Source organism: Nymphalis io, chromosome 1, assembly GCF_905147045.1.
Source record: "Nymphalis io chromosome 1, ilAglIoxx1.1, whole genome shotgun sequence".
In the NCBI taxonomy this organism is placed as follows: domain Eukaryota; kingdom Metazoa; phylum Arthropoda; class Insecta; order Lepidoptera; family Nymphalidae; genus Nymphalis; species Nymphalis io.
Window position 1 is genome coordinate 1,031,995 of NC_065888.1, and position 15,133 is coordinate 1,047,127.

The window sequence follows — 15,133 nt, forward strand, 5'->3', positions numbered from 1 at the left end:
AGTATGCCAGAAGGAAATGTTATTACGCATGCGTGCTAAAACAAACATACGACAGAACATTAGTACAGACACAGTAGAGATTTGCTTTGGTAACTTTGAAAAGTCTGATACTTTCTTATGAATCAGACTGCCAAACTTGATTATATACTTAATATGAAAACGATGTAACGTTAAAATTAAGGAAGAAAATATCAGACAGTTAGACAAAGAAAGCGGTTGCTTTGATTTTAAATCAATATTTAATTAAAAGCAACATGTAGAAGATGTTATGTTTCCGGACGAACATAGCGTAGCGTTACTTTAATATCATTTCAGCCGCGCGCGTCAATATTTCCTCTCATAGTAAATTGTATTTACTTGACTATTACCTTTTTCGTCTTCCTTGTTAATTATATCGTCTAAAATGCTCCTTTGTCTCTGGCTACGTCTTAAAAGCTCTGCAATGTCACCGTCTGCTTCTTCTTCGACAATAAATAAACCAGTGCTAGTTTTTTTCCTTCTTTCTACTGTAGTTTCCGCCACATCTTTAGTTATGTTATCAACATTTTTACTAGGGCCTAAAACTAGTTCTTCTATAATACGATTTTTCACATCGTTTATTTTGTTTTCGACTTGTTTGAATTCGTTTTCGTCAAATTCTTTCGAAATTTGAATGAGTTTTTCAGTGATATCGTTTTCAAATATTTTATGGCTTTTTTCATTCAATATTATGGTTTCTTCGTCACCTTGGTCTGTGAAGTAATCTTCTTTGAAAGATGATTGCCGCACATATGAGTCTTTGCTAAAAACTTTTCTTGTTTCGTCAATATCAAAGATAGATTTTGAGAGATCTTCTATAGATATTTCGCGTGAGAGTGAGTCGTTGTGCCAGCTCATTTCGTCCTCGGACATTGACATAATAGATACTGTTCTGTTACCTAATGGTCTACCGTACCTAGAGTTGGTTTCTACGTCGGAATCAGTCTGCGGTTCCTCAATAATACCATACGTACCTCTTCTAATATGGTCTGGTATTGTATAATGTCCTATTTCAGACATATAGTAACTGTGACTAGCAATTTCTTCAACTTCTAAAGAAGTTGTATGTGGCGTGTTAGGTTTGACAATTTTTCTATCACATTCATCATCCTCATCATAATACACGGCACTTGAAGTCATTTTGTGTAAAGTGCGCATTTCGGCTGGACCTACCAGTTAAAATATTATTACATCGAAATTTCGAAACATATCTTTGTTTAGATTGTATCGATCATGCAATGAATTACGCGTGGTTATGATTATTTATTTTTTAAATAATTATAGCAATTTAGTACGACAGTTAGATATTCTACTGACAATGTAGTTAAAAATGGGAAGAAAAGGAGATAAGCTTCGTACTAACCTGTGATAATGGCGCCGTGTGATCGAGTGCTGCTCACTTTAGACACAATAATTGAACCATCATCGCCCGACTTGAACGTTGTTACCGTTTCGAAAACTCGGCCTAAACATAACAAATCACACTTGGATGTTAAAAAAACACAAGGGCATGCAACACTGTGAAAAACGTGAGTTTGCGGTCTAGAAGCTGTATGCGAGTCAAGAAGCTCAAAGCGCGTTTTTTACCTTCACTTTCAGCACTTAATGGCTCTTCACTAACGGATTGTTTTTTAATGGACTTGCGTTTTGCGGATTTCAACTCATCTGCGATTGTCACTTCTTCAATCACTTCCGGCTTAGTGGTGTCTTTGTCACCCTTTTGCGTCTCTGCCTTAGCCTCTTCAACAACGGGTTTTTTAATTTGCTCGTTATGGTTTTCATCCCAAACTTTGATTTCGGCGGTTTCTGGCTCTGTTATGGATTTTTTTGCTTTTTTTGGTGTAGTTTCAACATCATCTAATTTCACTGATTTGGTTTTTCCATCGTCGCCTGCATCATCCCAGAATGATTTTTCCTCAATTTCTTCTGGTTCTCTTTTCACCTTTTTTGGGGCTGATTCAACATCATCTATTTTGGCAGATTTTATTTTTCCATCATCGTTTACGTTATCCCAAAACGACTTTTCTTCTATTTCTTCTGGTGCAGTTTTTGCTTTTTTTGGTGTTGCTTTAACATCATCTTTTTTGACAGATTTGGCTTTCCCGTCGTCGTTTACATCGTCCCAGAATGACTTTTCTTCTATTTCTTCAGGTTCAGTGCGTACCTTCGTAGCTTTATCTGGAGATGATTGTTCTACCTGTTCAATCGTTACAGTTTTGGATGTGGCATCGATTTCATCTACCAAAGATTTTTCTTCTACCTTCTCAGGTTTTGTTTTATCTTTTTTTGCGGTTTTCTTCGTATCTTCCATATCGTCTATTTGCTGTTTCTTTACCTTGCTGTCATCTTCGATTTCATTTTCAACTAAGCTTTCTTTTTTGAATCTCGAATGAACTTCTTTCGCTATCGAACACAATGAAATATGGTAACAATAAGGATTAATCAAGGTGACGAGTATTACTGACGTCACAAATTTGGGTAAGATTAAAGTGCTTGGATGCTTTGTGCAAAATGTGGTACACACGAGAACATTCATGTCCAGTGAATGTTTCGATGGATTATTGTTATATGTCTATTCTACGAAATTCCCGTTACAAGGGGACATAATAAAGTATGTAAAACTAAAACGTGCAATGCAGTAATCGTCTAATTTACCAATAAAATACGTTAATTTTATCTACTACTGTACCTATTTCTCTAATCCGTGTCTATCACGAGCCGGATTGTTTACGTGGGCGTCCCGGTTATTGGCTTGTCTAACTTATACTTTACCAGACTGTTGTCGTGTTTGTGTGAAAGGTTTTATTAAACTGGAAGTGTGACTTTACAATATATACTATTACATATATGAATTCCAAATGTAATTTAAATTAATGCATTTAATGTAAGGTTATCCAAAAATAATAATTTTATTTATACTTAAGAACTTTAAATCGTTATGTATCAAATAAAAAATCATAAGTATTGTTTTACGTCAAAGTATTTTTTATTAACAATTTATGTGTTTTGTTTAAATATACTTTTTCAACTATCACGTGTTGCGTGTGTGTGTCTTTATGGTACTTACTGTGCACAGTAACGGTGCTCTTGCAGGCCACGCTGCCCATCTCGTTGTCTGCGCGCACCTCATATTCACCACCGTCTTCTTCCTTCACCAGCGTCACCGTCAGGAAGTAATTCTCCAGCCTGAGGATATCAATGTATTGACAATTTGTATTTCAAGTGAATAGTGGAAAATATAACTCTCTCTCTCTAACCTCTGATCAATGATAAAAAAAGCGATACATGAAATTGAAATTAGAAATATAATTTAAAATCATAATATGAGAAAAAGGTCTATTAAAGAGTATTAGATATGAATAATCCATATTATACTTATTCTATTGTTCTGTTAATCCTTAAAATCGAGGAGTTTCTTACAATTTTTTTTTCGACTAAAACTTATTGTCAATATTAAAATATAATGTTTTTTTTTCTTTTAAAGTTTTTGACTATGAGAATACGCTTAAAAATAAATAGAACGTTTCATCTAAATTTACGAAAAAATAATTGTTATTCACAGCATACTCACCTTTGGGTATCTCTTTCAATCTTAATCCTGGCATCTGTTGTCACCTCTTTTCCATCCTTGTACCACTTGATCTTAGGTTCGGGGCAGCCTTCCACCTCGACTTCTAATTTCAGTGTCTGTCCCACGTCCACCGTCATGTCTACCAAGCTCTTTGTAATGCGAGGTTTTCCTGTTCAGAGTAAATAATATAATTTTCGCTTTAAAAACTTTATATTTTTAAACAAAACTTGAACAACATTATTTAAAATGCATATATAATTTGTTTGTTTTTAGACTAAAAATGTAACAACAAAGATAGATAATAAAAACTCACTGTTGACAGTGAAGGTAGCCTGGCAGGAATCCTCTCCCAATTCGTTGGAAACCTTGCAGGTGTACTGCCCGGACATTTCCGCTGTAACTTCTTTGAGAATCAGCTTGTGCGTACTGCCGTTGTCCAAGCGCGTATACACAGACTTCTTCTCAGTTATCTCCACATCCCCTAAGTACCTGTTTACGATGGTGTTAATTAAAAACTTGGATATCGAGCAATTTGATATCTATTCAGCCTGAATAAATAAATATAATAGGTAAACGGTGAATGATCACGTCACATTTAACGACACTATTGCCACAAGAATTGCAATAAACTGTACTTGTAATCTAAGTCTGAATTAATCGCTTTTGTTCTTCGATTTGATATCTCGGCCAATACAACTATTTTAAATCATTTCGAATAAAATTTAGGAGCTAAAAAACCTCACTACGATCACATCAAAATTAGACTTCTGCTAATATAATACCGTATGGAGGATTGATCAAATATCGGTGTAAATATAGGAAGGGAACCATTTGACGTTGGGTTGAGGGTAGGCGTCGACGTCCACGGTGAACTCGACGTCGACGTCGCCCTCGGCGGCGCTGGCGTCGCGCAGGCGCCGCGTGAAGCGGGGCGCGCGCCGCACGTGCAGCGCGCACGCGTCGGCGGCGCTGCCGTGCACGTTGCGGATCTAAATGGCAACATCAGTATTAATCTTACTTTATTTGGGAAATTATTTATTAAAATAACTAAATAAAAAAAACTTTGCAATTTTACGAACTATACATAATATTCGCTAACCTCGCATGAGTATTCCCCTGAGTCCGCGCGCGCAGCCGAAGTGATGACTAGTTTGTGAGCTTCGCCTGATGATGTGATCTTGATCGCGGAGGACTCCTTTAGCTCGGTCTTGTTTTTGTACCTGAAATAATTTTAAGTAAGTCCCTACTCGCTCACATATCCTGCTTCAAATAATCATAAATAATATGGTAGAGAAAGAAGGAAGCGATTGTGAAATAGTTATTTCTATCCAAAAACACAGTTTAGTGGTCATAATTATTATTATTGTTAGATTAATATTATATATTTGTATTCAATGCATATGTATTTCATCAAGATTATAAAATCAGATCTTAAATAGACCTATGTTATAACAGTAGATTTATTTGTAATATATCAACGTTCCAGTATATACTCACCAAGTGACAGTGGGTGCGGGGTCGCCCTCTGCGCGCACCTCGAAGGTCACGCTGTCGTTCTCTCCGCACGAGCGCTCTCCGCCGAGCATCTGCAGTATCTTGGGCGGTGACGTCACGTGCCACTGCCAGAAGTCCGAGCACTGGTTCACCTCGTTCCTGGTGGCGATTGATTTATCATCGTCCACATCATTCATATAAGTAAAACGTCAACTAATTGAACATTGGCTACTGAGCTTATTTCTATTAATTTACATTTTTATCAGATATACTTGGTTGTATTGCTTTTTTTTTTTTTTTTATAGAATAGGAAGGTGGACGAGCATATGGGCCACCTGATGGTAAGTGGTCACCAAACGCCCTTAGACATTGGCATTCTAAGAAATGTCAACCATCGCTTATAGCCAATGCGCCACCAACCTTGGGAACTAAGATTTTATGTCCCTTGTGCCTGTAATTACACTGGCTCACTCACCCTTCAAACCGGAACACAACAATATCAAGTATTGCTGTTTTGCGGTAGAATATCTGATGAGTGGGTGGTACCTACCCAGACGAGCTTGCACAAAGCCCTACCACCAGTAAACACTGCTTGCTAATAATAATTAATAGTAATATGTGTGTTGAAAGCACACATATTACTATTGGTGTAAGTAATTACTTAAACTCACTTAGCAACAACAGAATAAGATCCAGTATCGGTTAACTTGGTGTCCTTGATAATGATTTTATAGATCTCCTCCGATTCTTTTACGATGGTGATCCTCTCAGAGGACTTAATCTCCACACCATCCTTGTAAAAGCTAACATCTGGTGATGGAGAGCCCTCCACTTCGATGATTACTTCGTGGGTGGAGCCCGCCTAAGAAAAATATTTATCAATAAATAGTCAGACAGAATCTGTCAGAACAGGCAAGGAAAAGGCTAAAAGTTGGTTTTATAAATGTAATAATACTGCTATACTACTAGCCATTATTTTATGATACAAACGGTTTGCAAAATTTTATCGTATCGTTGCTAGCTTTTGCAATTGACTTAAAATTATCGTATCAAAACAAGAACTGTCATTTTCGTTTCAATGTCTCTACAAAAACATGTACAACTTGCAAATATATGTGTAAAGTTTGATAAAACAAAGATATTCATTAATAATATCACACACTACAGTCGACAAGTGCAATGACTCACCATGCAGGTTTGGTTCTCTATTTTCTTCTTAATCTTCGGCGGGGCCTTGACAACGAGGTTCATAATGGTAGTATCCTCTCCGAGATCGTTAGATGCGGTTACGTGATACTCGCCGGCGTCCGCTGAGGTCACGTTCTTTATAACCAGCGACATGCTTTCGTCGTCTTCGTGGAGGAACCTTGGAAAAAACATTTAATGTTAATTTTCTTAATTTTTTCTTCTAATTTATTACCAACTGGTGCGTGTTTTGTTCTTTCCGCTTCAATTCAGTTCAATTATAGACCGACGTCTATTGTTTAATTTGGTTTCGTAACACCAAAACATATAATTATTAATACAATAAGTACACATTTTATTTTTTTCAGTTATAAACTCCTATTTTTGGCTTACTTATGCCTAGTGTCTGCCTCCACCACCTTGCCATCGTGTTTGAAGACGACGGTAGGCTTGGGGTAGCCCTTGCAAACCAGCTCTAGCATTGCTGAGCCTCCACTAGAAACGATGGCCTCGCGATGCTCAATCACTAGCTGCGGCTTTTGAGGTTCTCGGTGTAAGAAGTTCACAGCTCCTGAATACAATGATTTATGTCATTGATATGTAGTAAACAATATTACTGTTGAAAACGCAAGCCCGTAAATCGCGACTCTGAAGTAGAAGGTAACAACTATATTACCACAAAGCTGCTCTGATTACGTTACGTGAATACAAGTGTCACAAGTTATTCCACACATGCTGGTCGAGCACGAGATGAATTATAAACAAAAAAATACACACAATTTGAAAACTGTTATGCTTGCCTGGATGTGACCCTTTTTGTTAAAATGTGTTCCATACACTAAGCCATATTGGCGCTCTTCAAATATATTAATTTGAAATAATAACCGATGTATTTTGTTTGAAACTTTTAAATAGAATATATGAAAAGAAGATTTAATCTTTAGACGATTGAAAACATTCTTGAGTAAACATTATGTTTACACACCCTGTACAGTGAGCTCGGCCGAGCAGGATATGTTTCCAGTGCTGGTTTTGGCAACACACGTGTAGAGGCCGGCGTCCTCCGGCTTGACGTGTTGGAACACCAGTGCCAACGAGTCTTCATCGTCTTCAAGCAAGACCTGATATAAGATTTTAGCGTTTTTAGTATTGGTTTTATTTGTGACAACAGACGGCTCCAAGTACTAATACCAAAGTATTGTATCAAATATATATAAAAATATTGATAGTGGAAGCCATATTCTGGAAAAACTGATAAAATATTTAATAATAAGTCCAAGGATGACACTATAGTGTAAGCAGTTTTGGTAGTTTTCCACAAATAATATAGGATTCTTGTACATAAAATAATACTTTCCATTGTTTTTAACATGGATAGTATTTATATCGAGTCTTGAATAATAGTTTCTTTTTTCATAACATTGTAACCTAGCTCAGGCCATGACGTTTCATGTCAATGTTGCGCGTCCGGGACGCGCAGTTACACAATTCACGAGCGCAAGAACAGTCAAGTATAATTATAAATTAATGTCATTTCTGAAGAACAATTTGCCTGATAATATTTGAATAAGTTTTCATACATGGATATTTATAAAATAAGATTTTCGTCCAAAGGTATGTTCAATTTCTGTTTACATCTAAAAATTAATTGTAAAAAAACCTTTATCTGAAATTAAAATCCCAGTGGGTGATAAGAATTAAATTTAAAATTATCATTCGATAAAATTATTGACTTGTATGATATATTGACATTAATTAGGATGACTTGTTTCAGAATGTATACAAACCTTGAACCTCTCCTCAGGGTCGAAATCCACCCCATCCTTTTTCCATGTGAAGGTGGCCTTCTCTCCCTTCGCCAGTAGCCCTTCTCCGCCCGGAGGTAGTTCACCGAAAATGTTCTTATCGTCTGTAAGAGACGACATTTTTAAACAAATAAAGTTTAGTACTTTAATACAACCCGTATAACCGCATCACATTCGCAGATAACAAAATAACATTTAAATCATCCCGTGCGGCACCAATTTAGCCGCAATTATATATAGATCGTAACTATCTCATAAACAAACATTGGATTCGGTCCAAACATCCTTGCAAGATCTGTGTTACGAGACATATGTATGTCAGTCATGTAATAACGGGCGCCTACGAATATTGTCAAATTATTTTGCTATAGCGACAACTTTCGAACAGCAGACTGTTCGTGTAATCAGTGTATCAAACTGTATAAGATGATTGTTTCAGGTTTGGAAACGATTTCAAGGTCAGGGTTTAATTTGAAACTAAAGTAAAACTATGTAAAAGTGGATGAAAATATTTACATATACATATGCTATGTACATAAGTTTTGATTGTGATTTTGTTTTTCCAAAAAATATATCGATTTAACTTGTAATCATACTATTACGTAAGATGATATTTATTAGGTTTGTGGTAGTATAACCTGTATACGTAATATAAAAACGAAATAAATGCCACAAATCAAAGAAAAACAAATTATGGCTTTTATCAACATTAATATTAACCTTATTAATACTAAGCTTAAATGCAATTTTATTGCAGTGTTTTTTTTAAATTTTATTTTTTAAAATATTAGCCAGTAAATTAACCAATTAACAGTAACTAAAGACAGATTCTTAGTTCCCAAGGTTGGTGTCGCATTGACGATTTAAGGGAAAAGTTAATATTTATTTCAGTGCGTTACAGTCTACGGGCGTTAGTGACCATTTACCATCGGGTGGCCCATTTGCCAACTTATTGAAAATAAATTTAAAAAGAGGAATCGTACTTAATTTGAATCGTATCTTTTTAAATGCCGTTATGCGTCGTTCTATAAGCAGCAGATGATTTAATTGCATTACATTACTGTACCAATACTTGTCTGCGAATTTAGTGAGGGAATATAATAATTTATTGTATGTTTTGGAATTTATTTTGAGACTTAGGTATAAACTATAACATATAGACTTGCTCTTCAGTACGCGCGAAGTTTATATGAACATGCGATTACCCAGATCAATCTTAGAACTTACCGACGACAGTAACGAGAGCCTCGGACGTGACGTCACCATATTCGTTGAGGGCGCGGCACGAGTACCGGCCGGCGTCTTGAGCGAGCACGTCCGCAATCACCAGCTCGTAGCAGCCCCGCTCGGCGCGCGTACGTACGATGTTCACTCGTTCTTCCGTTGACGACGTCACGATTTCCTTACCGTCACGGTAGCTGATTAAATTAAAAAAGATTATTGTAAATATTAATTATACTTGTAATTTTTTTATAAAAAATGCTCTATAATGGAAACTCAAAATTGTCACATTGTTTACACAATTCCAAATTTGTAAGCATACAAGTGCGTATGAATGATATACTTACAATTTGACCTCTGGGTTAGGGTTGCCCTTGACTTTGACCATAAAGCGAAGGTAGGTGTTCATCATTATTTCAGTATCCTTGAGCGCTACTATAAAGTAAGGCGCATTTAGAGCGTTTCTCTGTTTTCTCTCCTCTGGCGTCACTATAACACCGTAAAAATGCATTATTAGACAATTTTAATTCTGTACACGACTTTTCCTTCAATTCAATGTAATTATATTATAACAAAAGTACGACACAGTTACATGCATACTTCTAAACAGAAACGACGAAACGACTAGTGGCGAAAACGGGAAAATTATACACAGAGATAGAGCCTAATTTGTTATACGCTTTACGATGATTTAATTGATGATAGCCGGAACCATGCGTTATTGTGATCAAATCTAAGTATTTCTATCTAAATATAAACTCTGAAATAGACATTTTTATTTGAATATATGGTTGTTGATTTTAGACGACGTATTGCAATAGTGTTAGGTACAATAAAAATATAGGAATTCAATATAGACCAATCAAAAAGTAAAGAATTAGAAGTGTAAATATAATATTTAAACCCGATTTGAAGCCAAAATCAATCTAAAATCAACGGACCATGTCAATCCGTATGGAAAGAGAACTCACACTCGTGGACGACTAACTGAGCGGTGCAATGTGCGTTGCCGTTTACGTTTTCCGCCCTCGCGGTATACACGCCCGAATCATCTTCCCTGCAGTGCAGCACCTCGAGGCGGTATCGGCCTTCACTCTCCTCCATCACAACGCGATCCATGAGCCGATCGCTGAAAGGCTTGTTGTCCTTCAGCCACGTCACTTTAGCTTCCGAATCCTGCAGCGCGCATTCGAAGATTGCGTTTTCTCCAGCTGGGAATCCAAACTACTGTTACGCGGAGAATTCTTACGAGACAAATTCGACATTGATTGCGGAATTTATGTCCGTAAAAATTCATAAGCGGGAACATAGAAGCGTTAGCACGGCGTGAGTGTGTGTGTATGTTATTACTAAAAGCATATATACAAGCGCTAAAGTGTGTCTACTTATAACGTGAAGTGATTGTTTTACATTATCGACTTACGCTCGATGTTCTGGCCTTCGATTGTCTTCACGAATATAGGTTTCCCATCCGATGATTCCGTTTTTGAAATCAATTTTGTCGAACCGCGTTCTTCGGTGACTGATCCGTTAGAAATTTTAGTTTTAGAGTATTTTTTCTGGGATGCTGTATCGCCATTTTTTATTTTAGTATAACTCGACTCGATTTTCGAATCCCCATTGATATCACCGTCGTAACTGGTCTCGATATTCAATTTAGTAGACCGGCTCTCAATCTTGGCACTGTCAGTAATCGAGTTACGTCCGTATTTAGACGCAATGCTATCGATCTTGCTTGTCGTGTCTGCAGAGTTGCCATCATAGCTGGCTTCGACGCTGTACTTACTGGAGCGTCCTTCGATTTGCAACTCAGAATTTGTACCTAAACCATATTTGGAGGCGATACTATCAATCTTGCTGGTCGTGTCGGTGGAGCTGCCATCGTAACCGGATTCGATGCTATATTTACTGGTCCTTCCCTCAACTTGACTCTCGGTGTTGGAACCGAGGCCGTACTTAGACGCAATGCTGTCCAACTTGCTTTCGGATTCTATAGCATACTTGGAGCCATCCTTGTCATCGTAGCTCGTCTCGATTCCGTATTTGGAACCACCTTCGGTTTTACTAGAAGTAGAGTACTTAGACTCGAATCTTGATGAAGCCGAACCCTCTGAAGCAACTCCTGCCTCGTACCGCGAACTTTCTAGACGTGAGCCACTCTCACGACGGTAAGAGGACGCACCAGTGCTGTCGTATGAAGATGACTCGTATCGACCACCAGTTGATAACTTACGACTGCTACTGGAGTACTCTGTGAATATAATTTATTTTCAATACTTTTAGTAATAATCATAAAAAAATATCGGAGATAAAAAGTACAAACTACTTAAGATGTTTAATATTATCACGCAATTATCAACTGAAAAATTCCGACACTTTGCTTTAATTTATTCTGGTTTACAAGATTTGGATAATTTTATCATCATATCAGTGGGTATTTTTATAAAGAAATTTTATTCTCACAAAATTTGAACACACTTACACTTTTGGTGCTGATTAAAATGCAGACTGTATTTTATTAGTTTTCGTTTATGGTTAAAAACAAGCTTTAATTTTATGTTTTAATTATAAATATTTCTTTATGTATTTATGTATGTAGTTTATATAATTATTTTTTCAAAGGGCGAAGCTATCTAAGCCCAGCAGCATTCACAGTTACTTTAATTTGATTCTATATATAATATTATCGCTTTTTATGTGGTGAGGTGGTTTTGATATAAATATTTTTAATAATACGAATATAACAGAATTACGTTTATTGAGCTAGGTAACACATTGTTACAAACTGGCATTACGTTTCTAACTACCCACTAAGTTCATATTTTTAACTAAAAGTGAAATGTTGCTAGCATTCATACCACCATTTCATGCATTCACGATTTGTACAATAGCTAGTTATAATTTTTATTTGTTTATATTTAGGTTTTAATGTAAATTATTCTGTAATAAACATTTAAAATACTAAAAATATGAAATGACGTATGAAGTGACAAGCCCGTATGAAACAGATATCAAGTTTATTTTTGCTTGATTTAAAGTTAATACATAAAAAAAAAAAAACATTCTATTATGACGTATATAAAAAAAGTCTTACGCAATAATTATGTTTTTGGACAAGAACTATAATTTAGACTACGATATCATATCCGATATGGTCTAGTGGCTAGGATACCTGGCTCTCACCCAGGAGGCTCGGGTTCGATTCCCGGTATCGGAATCGGTTTTTTTTTATTAATTATTTAAAAATTAATATTTTAAAAAAGAGAAATATAATGTATCGTATGCAGTAAGATTATTCTATCCTACGATTTCTGATATGAGTTGTTTCGGGTTTTTTTAGTTGTTTATTTTTATATATAGATTACATTGCAATCGGTTCGTATCTAGACGTGTTTAAGTAACAAGCAAGCAAATAGACAGGGTTACTTCCGCATTTATTGAATTATAGATTTCAAGAAAAGGATTTCTTTTATTTTATCTGTTCTTGCTTTAGGTGCACTAATACCAGATAGATATGTATTATAATATTGGTCTGATAGCCAAAGCTGATATCCGATCATGATTACAAAAGTAAAATTTTATTTTGAAAATATATTTCGGCTTTACATAAAAGTTTTTTTTTATATAGATGTATTTTTTTGATGGCTCGTTTTAAATATTCTTTATATCTAATTTTGCTTCGAACTCCGAGTTTAAAAACTTTGTTCGCACTGCTAGTACCTACTAAATACTTCATGACGTGATATCAAAAGTTATATTCTTAATCGTATACAAGCAAAATCGGGGCTGGAATCTAGTATGATATGCGTCTGACATTCCTTACAGGCTTATACATTTTAACTAGAATTTTCTTTGGGTTTTCTTAAAATCCGAATTGGCTTAATACCGGTATAGCTTATATGGGAATAGTAATCTGAATTAAAAATTTAATATTTGGTAATTCTCACCTCCAGATAGCCGCGAACTGCGGCTGTATCTCGACATATCTCCGTCTGCCTCCTCAGTGGTTACAGCTTGAACCTCTGTTGAAGCTCTCTCGCCTGACGCTCCTGAGGTCACAGTTTGTTTGCTCTCCTCAACGTTTTGTGACACAGATCCCTCTGCAGTTTGATCGATTTCTGTTACTTGTTCAGATTCAAGTTTTTTAGATTTAATACTCTTATGATTCGTTGCAGTTTTTCCGTTTTGTATAACTTCGACCTTACTTTTTTCAACACTTTTTTCAGTTGTATCGGTAACGCTAGTTTTATTATTGTTAGACTCGTTTGATGCTAATGTAGATTCTTCTTTTGATGGTTGAACGTTTTCTTTGTCTTCTTGTTTTTTTTTGTCTACGAAACTTTGTTGTGATAATAATAAAACGTTAGACTCAAGCGTTGATTGATAAGCCGATTTAGTCTCACTTTCTTCTATTTTATTATTTTTTAGGCCGGTTTCTTCTGTAGTTTGTGATTGTTCGACTAAAACTTTGGATGTTTGACGATTGAAAGAAACAGTTTCTTGTTGAGTTTTGCCAGATGTTTCTTCTGCTGTATTGGTGTTTTTATTTAAGATTTCTTCAGCTTTTTCTTCGACAACTAATTGCTTTTTAGCAGATTTGCTCTTTGTTTTCTCGTATTCCAAATCTGTTATAACTGCGTTTTCTTCTTTTACAGTTTGAACGATATCTGTTCTAGAAGATTCAGATGACTTTACATCAGCATTCGTAGATTTTGATTGAAGTATTTCTCGAGTGTCACCTAATTCGTTTTGGTTAACAGAACTTCCAACTTCTTGAGCTTCGCTTAATAAGATAGCTTCAGTTACTTGACGACTGTAAGAAACAGATTCTTTATCTTTTGTCTCAGCTACTTTACTTTCTACTATTAATTCTTCTTTTGATTTTCTTTCAATTAAAGAGCTTTCAAAAGTTGCGCTAGCTGTTTGTTCTGATAAAGATTTTGAAGAAACCTTACCTTGTGCTTTGGTGTTAAATTCTGTATTTACCACACTATCTGCGATTGTTTCACCTGTGCCATTCACAGACTGTTCAAATTGTTTGTGAGCTGTTTCGATTGACAATGCGGCAGTTTCTTCTTGGGATATTATGTTTTCATTTGCTTGAATAAGTTTTTGCTGAACAACTTGTGACTGAGATGTAACCGATTCTTTTTCACTAACTTCTGTGATTAATGATGAAGACTCTAAATTAGTTGTGACTCGACTTTCAACGGTGCTTACACTACTACTTTGCACTTCTTGAACTTCAGTAATTGAAGATACCTCTGTTGCTTCAGCTTTTGAGATTTTACTCGTGTGCTCACCTTCAGAAGATGCTTTCCGTTTAGTTTTAATAACTTGTTGTGATTCTTCTTTAGAAGAAAGGTCAGTGACTTCGAGTTCTTCAACTCGAGATTTTTTCTCTTGCCTCTCTTCTGGTTGGTCTTCAGACTCCCTTTTTCTTTTCTCTTCCGGTTGTTGTTGTTCTATAATTTCCTGGGGTAGTATTTGTAAATCGTCTGCCGCGTGTTCCGCTAAAGCAACTGTAAATTTTTTTTATCATTATTAAATAGATGTTAATTTTTTTTTATGAATTGAGTTCAATAATAATTATATATCGCAAAATATTTTACTGAATAAAAATGATAAATATATTATCATAACGACTACGGTCTTACCTAGATCACTGGCGTATTGTCTGATTTCCCGTAGCCAAGCTGTTTTTACGGATTCCTTATGCGCTTTAAAGTTAAAGACAAGATGGGGATCTTTCTGATGAAGCTCAAACTTGGTACTTTCTGGATGATCTTTGATTTCTACCTCAGGAAGCTGGAGATGAAAATAAAATAAAAAAATGATA

General features: G+C 35.8%; 1 protein-coding gene and 1 non-coding gene across 12 annotated transcripts in view; one reads left to right on the forward strand and one right to left on the reverse strand.

Moving 5' to 3' along the window:
- LOC126771012 (obscurin) overlaps positions 1–15,133 on the reverse strand; it is a 113,930-nt gene that overhangs the window by 24,176 nt on the left and 74,621 nt on the right. For 8 of the 11 annotated variants that reach the window (XM_050490737.1, XM_050490710.1, XM_050490719.1 and 5 more), the window contains 20 exons: positions 14,952–15,102; positions 13,242–14,816; positions 10,718–11,545; positions 10,266–10,505; positions 9,642–9,783; positions 9,301–9,491; positions 8,056–8,177; positions 7,254–7,389; positions 6,662–6,839; positions 6,272–6,449; positions 5,755–5,945; positions 5,087–5,242; positions 4,689–4,809; positions 4,418–4,578; positions 3,903–4,078; positions 3,590–3,758; positions 3,086–3,204; positions 1,606–2,421; positions 1,382–1,483; positions 369–1,187 (listed from right to left, as the gene is read on the reverse strand). In XM_050490737.1, coding sequence (XP_050346694.1) covers positions 369–1,187; positions 1,382–1,483; positions 1,606–2,421; positions 3,086–3,204; positions 3,590–3,758; positions 3,903–4,078; positions 4,418–4,578; positions 4,689–4,809; positions 5,087–5,242; positions 5,755–5,945; positions 6,272–6,449; positions 6,662–6,839; positions 7,254–7,389; positions 8,056–8,177; positions 9,301–9,491; positions 9,642–9,783; positions 10,266–10,505; positions 10,718–11,545; positions 13,242–14,816; positions 14,952–15,102 — 6,571 coding nt within the window. The remainder of the gene's footprint in view (positions 1–368; positions 1,188–1,381; positions 1,484–1,605; positions 2,422–3,085; positions 3,205–3,589; positions 3,759–3,902; positions 4,079–4,417; positions 4,579–4,688; positions 4,810–5,086; positions 5,243–5,754; positions 5,946–6,271; positions 6,450–6,661; positions 6,840–7,253; positions 7,390–8,055; positions 8,178–9,300; positions 9,492–9,641; positions 9,784–10,265; positions 10,506–10,717; positions 11,546–13,241; positions 14,817–14,951; positions 15,103–15,133) is intronic. The other 3 variants (XM_050490666.1, XM_050490674.1, XM_050490681.1) reach the window with 3 other exon arrangements.
- Positions 12,440–12,511, forward strand: Trnae-cuc (transfer RNA glutamic acid (anticodon CUC)). Its single transcript has one exon. It is a non-coding gene; the product is annotated as a tRNA-Glu (tRNA).